Source organism: Anolis carolinensis, chromosome 3, assembly GCF_035594765.1.
Source record: "Anolis carolinensis isolate JA03-04 chromosome 3, rAnoCar3.1.pri, whole genome shotgun sequence".
NCBI lineage: Eukaryota > Metazoa > Chordata > Lepidosauria > Squamata > Dactyloidae > Anolis > Anolis carolinensis.
This window is the reverse complement of record NC_085843.1, coordinates 155,030,591-155,036,995: the sequence shown is the minus strand read 5'-3', so window position 1 is coordinate 155,036,995 and position 6,405 is coordinate 155,030,591. Positions and strand designations below refer to the sequence as shown.

Sequence of the window (6,405 nt, the reverse complement as noted above, 5' to 3'; positions counted from 1 at the left end):
CACGACTGGGCTTAATGTCAGGGGAAAACCTTTACTTTTACATTTTTATTGGTTTTTTTATGACAAGAACTGTCTTAAAGAGGGAGCAATGATTCAGGACCTATTACCTAATGATAATGATAATTTCAGGGCCTTGTTGGGATCTTGGGACAAATCAGGAGACACTGGCTTTAAAAGTAATCTCGGGGGAAAAGTTTAAACTCCTCCCGAAGTTTTTTTTCTGGCTAGGGGCCTGGGCAGGGGGTCAAAGAGCATTCACTCTCTGTCCTTCCTGCCTGCCTGCCTCTCCCGGAACGTGGAGGCGGCGCGTGCTGTTTCCGTCCGGGCGGCGTTCAGCGGCGGACCCTCCCCCTTGGTGCTTTTCTGCTGCTTCACCTCCCTCCATGCAGTCCCGGGTGGTGTGCCTCGGCGGCGGGGGCCCCAGTGTTTACGGGGCCCCTGGGGCCGGTAGGAGGGTCCGTCTCCTCCTCCAGCAGGTGGCAGCGGGAAGGGCCCGAGGAGAGGAGGCCCCACGGCTGCGATGCCCGGCCAGGGCGCTCCACGGCGCCGGGAAGGCCGAAGGTAACCTCAGGCTTCCCTGTGGCAAAGGCCCGCCTCCTTCCCTTTTCCCCGCAGGACTGCTTTCATTGCCTTCCCATCTGGAAGCTGTTTGGAGAGACCAGGGGCACACCTGAGCTGTGACACAACTTCACCTCCATGGCTCAGTGCTATAAAAATCACGGGAGTTATAGTTCTACAAGGTCCTTAGTCTTCTTTGCCCAAGCATGATGCTATTATTATTATTATATTAGTACAGTAGAGTCTCACTTATCCAAGCCTCGCTTATCCAAGTTTCTGGATTATCCAAGCCATTTTTGTATTTATTTATTTATTTATTTACAGTATTTATATTCCGCCCTTCTCACCCCGAAGGGGACTCAGGGCGGATCACATTATAACACACATAGGGCAAACATTCAATGCCCATAAACACATCAAACAGAGACTGAGAGACACACGCAGAGGCAAGTTAACCTTCTTCTGAGGGGATGTTCGATTCTGGCCACAGCGGGGAGCAGCTGCTTCATCATCCATACTGACGGCACTTCCTCACTTCCTCATTCCAGGTCGTAAATTAGTTAATCTTGCCTCCCCACTTTAGTGGTACCTTATCTCCTACTTGATAGATGCAACTATCTTTCGGGTTGCTAGGTCAGCAACGAGCAGGGGCTATTTTTAATTTTTAATTGACGGGTGCTCACCCCGCCACGGGCTGGCCTCGAACTCATGACCTCATGGTCAGAGTGATTTAAGGCAGCTGCTCAACAGCTGCGCCACAGCCCGGCCCCAAACATTGTACTCAATGTTTTCAATATATCGTGATATTTTGTTGATAAATTCGTAAATATAGTAACTACAACATAACATTACTGCGTATTGAACTGCTTTTTCTGTCAAATTTGTTGTAAAACATGATGTTTGGGTACTTAATTTGTAAAATTATGACCTAATTTGATGTTTAATAGGCTTTTCCTTAATCCCTCCTTATTATCCAAAATATTCGCTTATCCAAGCTTCTGCCCGTTTAGCTTGGATAAGTGAGACTCTACTGCACTTACTTGGGTTCCTGGCATTGCCTGAGTTATTAGAAAGAGGTCATTTTTTTAATTGTACAAAATTCATACGTTTGTGGGTGAACTACAACCCCGAGAAACTCTATCAGTACTTAAAGTTTACTATGTTGGGCAAGTTTTCTCTAGATCAGGCATGGCAAGAATCTGCCCTCCAGGTGTTTTGGACTTCAACTCCCACAATTCCTAATAGCCTACTGGCTTTTAGGAATTGTGAGAGTTGAAGTCCAAAACACCTGGAGGGTGTTTTGCCCATGCCTGCTCTAGATGCATCATCGGTGGGGTTCAGTGTTCTCTCTGGCTGTAGGGTGAACTATAACTCCCACTATGGTGAGTCAGTCCCCTCAAGCCCCTCCAGTAGGTTGAGTTAGTCATGGCGGTTCTGTGTGCCAAGTTTGGTCCAGGTCTGTCATCTGTGGAGGTCACAGTTTCCCTGGTTATGGGTGAACTACAACTCCCATAAAGGAAGGTCAGTTCCCCCTAAACCCCTCCAGTAATCAAATTTTGATATATCAAGTTTGTGTGCCAAGTTTGGTCCAGATCCATCGGTGTTTGGGTTCATAGTGCTCTCTGGGTGTAGGTGAAATCAAGGTGAATTTTCCACAAAGACCTCCAGTAATTTTTGTTGATCATGGGGGCTCCTTGTGCCAAGTTTGGTCTGGTTCCGTCTTTGATGGAGTTCAGATTGCTCATTGATTGCAAGTAAACTATACATCCCAGTATCCACAACTCCAAAATGCCAAGGCCAATTCCCCTTAAAACCCACCAGTATTCAAATTTGGGCATATCAGGTATTCATGCCAAGTTTGGTCCAGATCCATCATTATTTGGGTTCATAGTGTGCTCTGGGATTAGGTGAACTACAACTCCTATAAATCCCTACAAAGATCTCCAGTATTTTTTGCTGATCATGAGGGTTCTGTGTGCCACATTAGTTTCAGGTCCATTATTGGTGGAGTTCAGAGTACTCTTAGATTGCAGGTGAACTGTACATCCCAGTACCTATAACTCCTATAAATCATGGGTGAATTCTAATATGTTCAGTTGCTGATCAATTCCTCTGTTCACTGTGTACCATAGAAAAGAATAAGAAAGGGATATGGGAGAGGCAGTGGGCGCGATCATGCAAATTCCACACCAATGGAGAGAGTCAGAAACACTGTGATGTTTGTGGTGGAGGAAAAAACAGAAAATTTAGGAGGAAATTGTCCCCGTATGAAAGCATTCACTTAGGTGGTGGGTAGTATGGTGTTTGTGGAGGACATTGGCAGGGCTCTTGTACATGTTCATGACACTTACTATAACCTACAGTGTCATTGGAGGGAGGGCCATTGGTGGCTCCTGTGCAGTGGAAGCTATAGCTATTTGTGGAAGGGGGAGCTTGTCTGTGTAAGTAGACACCCCCAGCCACACACATACATACATATTTTCACTTTTATTATGTGTATAGATTTATTTGTTCATAACAACACAGCACACTTACACATTAGGTCTGGGATTCATTGCAGAATTTTGGGGTCTTCCCAAGGGCCTAGGATATTAGAGGCATTCGCAGAATGTGCGCAGTTCTAATAAGTGCTGCCTTCTGCAGCATGTGGATTGATGTTCTGTCCAGATATTGTGGGATTTTCTGCCTTGATATTCTGGTTATATGTCTGTGTGGAAGAGCCCATAGTTGGTCTGGGCTATTTTCTTGCAAGTGCAAATGAGGTGCTCCATTGTCCCATCATTCTCTTTGCATAAATGACACTTTGGGTCATTGTAGGACTTTTCAATTCTTGTTTTTATTGCATTTGTTCTTAAGACTTGAAATTGTGCAGCAAAAATTAGGCCTTCAATTTACTTTTTTAGAGTTCCTCTTCTAAGCCACTCCCATGTTTTCTTGCTGCCAATCTTCCTTTCAATGTTCTTAAAATACTGCCCATGGAGTATTATTATTGTTGTTTTTGTGTTTATTTATACCCTGTGTTTTCTCTTCACAAGGAGACTCAAAGCAGCTTACACTAGAAGCATTTCCATACCATTTAAAATCTACAAATATACAAATATTTGATGCCTCCCAAACTACAACTCCCAGGATTTAATTTGACAATTGACCTGGCTTCAATGTTGTGGAATATCCGGAAGTTATAGTTCGAGGAGGCATCATCATTCTTTGGCAGAAAAGGATGACTCCCAAGATTCCATAGCATTGAGCCATGGCAGTTAAAGTGGAGTTAAAGTGCATTGGTTTTGCTGCAGTGTAGATGCGCCCCAGGCCTTGATCGTCTTTCTGATTTGAAGGCTTCAGAAGAAAAACACTTAAGGATATTAGCCATGATTATGGACTGATATGTCCTCCTCATTTGAAAGGCAGTATATGGCTGTGCTAATTACTGAGAAAACCTGAGATCTAATACACTATACAACACAATTTTTGTTCCTGTGTTACAAATGTCATTTCCTAATTGGTTCTATCACAAAAACATGGAAAAAGTATATGAAACTGCAAAAACTTTATTTTTGCGGGACATCCTGCAGCACATAAAGTTTTTCAATGAATATCTCATTGAGTCTCAACCAATTCAACATAGTTTGCAGCAGCCACAAAAATGAAGTTTCTGGAGTATAACAACTACTTTCAAAGTACGTACTACACAATAAAGTAGGAAATAACACTTTCAAACCAGGAAGACAAAACATTTAAAATTGTTACATAGTGATATACCCCTTTTGCTCTTCATGTTGACTTTGCTGAACTGCCGTCTGCCTCCCTATCATATATTTATCATCTGCTGTTCTTTTTTCCTAAGCTCTATGCCATTATCCTCTCACTTACGTAACTTCCTTTTTGTACATACACTTTCCCCCTCTTTCCTATTTTCATGCAAAGACAGTGATAAGAGTTCCTGCAACTTTAATAGTTACAACATCAGGGAGCTCCAGAAAGTGAAAAAAGGAAAATTCCCATTTCCCACAGCCAAAATATCTCCTATCAAAACTGTTTATCCCCATACTTTTGGTCTCCAGCATATAGTTCATGCAGGTGGTTTTGCCTGCACTATTTCTCTTTATGCGGCTCCAATAATGCAGACATAGACTGTTATTCATGCAAGGATGTGTTCCCTCTTCCTACCTCTTGATCACCTTTGTCGTCTCATGAAGATGGGTTAAGTGTGGAGGGGTAAGAGTTGGACCCAAAGAGGCCAGTCCCATCCCATCATGCTGTGCAGTGAGAGGAGTAAGAAAGTTACCTGAGCTTGTTAAATATTTTAAATCATATTTGTATTTTAAATGCTTTTAACTTTACTTGAATTGTTTTAATGAAAATTTTATGCATAGCTTTATGGGTTGTTTAGTATAATGCGATGTAATGCATCCTTACTTTGCAAGCCTCCCTGAAATCTCCTGGTATAGGGAAGAGTACAAATATTTTAATAACAATAACATTTTATAAAACGCCTCCCCTGATGTTTCAAGTGACCCATTTCTGATCCAGTCTGCATGGTGATGGGAACTGGGCTCAATAGCTCAGTCCACCACATAGAATCATAGAATCATAGAATAGTAGAGTTGGAAGAGACCACATGGGCCATCTAGTCCAACCCCCTGCTAAGAAGCAGGAAATCGCATTCAAAGCACCCCCGACAGATGGCCATCCAGCCTCTGCTTAAAAGCCTCCAAGGAAGGAGCCTCCACCATGGCCCCGGGGAGAGAGTTCCACTGTCGAACAGCTCTCACAGTGAGGAAGTTCTTCCTGATGTTCAGGTGGAATCTCCTTTCCTGTAGTTTGAAGCCATTGTTCCGTGTCCTAGTCTGCAGGGCAGCAGAAAACAAGCTTGCTTCCTCTTCCCTATGACTTCCCTTCACGTATTTGTACATGGCTATCATGTCTCCTCTCAGCCTTCTCTTCTGCAGGCTAAACATGCCCAGCTCTTTAAGCCGCTCCTCATAGGGCTTGTTCTCCAGACCCTTAATCATTTTAGTCGCCCTCCTCTGGACGCTTTCCAGCTTGTCAACATCTCCCTTCAACTGTGGTGCCCAAAATTGGACACAGTATTCCAGGTGTGGTCTGACCAAGGCAGAATAGAGGGGGAGCATAACTTCCCTGGATCTAGACGCTATTCCCCTATTGATGCAGGCCAGAATCCCATTGGCTTTTTTAGCAGCCGCATCACATTGTTGGCTCATGTTTAACTTGTTGTCCACGAGGACTCCAAGGTCTTTTTCGCACACACTGCTGTCAAGCCAGGCGTCCCCCATTCTGTATCTTTGATTTCCATTTTTTCTGCCGAAGTGAAGTATCTTGCATTTGTCCCTGTTGAACTTCATTTTGTTAGTTTTGGCCCATCTCTCTAGTCTGTCAAGATCGTTTTGAATTCTGCTCCTGTCTTCTGGAGTGTTAGCTATCCCTCCCAGTTTTGTGTCGTCTGCAAACTTGATGATCGTGCCTTCTAACCCTTCGTCTAAGTCGTTAATAAAGATGTTGAACAGAACCGGGCCCAGGACGGAGCCCTGCGGCACTCCACTTGTCACTTCCTTCCATGATGAAGACGACGCATTGGTGAGCACCCTTTGGGTTCGTTCGCTTAGCCAATTACAGATCCACCTAACCGTAGTTTTGTCTAGCCCACATTTTACTAGTTTGTTTGCCAGAAGTTCGTGGGGGACTTTGTCGAAGGCCTTACTGAAATCCAGGTACGCTACATCCACAGCCTTCCCTGTATCGACCCAACTCGTAACTCTATCGAAAAAAGAGATCAGATTAGTCTGGCATGACTTGTTTTTGGTAAATCCGTGTTGACTATTAGCAATG

General features: G+C 43.9%; 1 protein-coding gene across 2 annotated transcripts in view; it reads left to right on the top strand.

Moving 5' to 3' along the window:
* The first annotated feature begins 312 nt into the window (after positions 1 to 312).
* Positions 313 to 6,405, top strand: part of vwa8 (von Willebrand factor A domain containing 8) — a 123,974-nt gene continuing 117,881 nt past the window's right edge. Inside the window, exon 1 of one of the 2 annotated variants that reach the window (XM_062975601.1) lies at positions 313 to 561. In XM_062975601.1, the coding sequence (XP_062831671.1) occupies positions 384 to 561 (178 nt within the window). In that variant the 5' untranslated portion in view covers positions 313 to 383. The remainder of the gene's footprint in view (positions 562 to 6,405) is intronic. The other variant, XM_008106817.3, reaches the window with a different exon arrangement.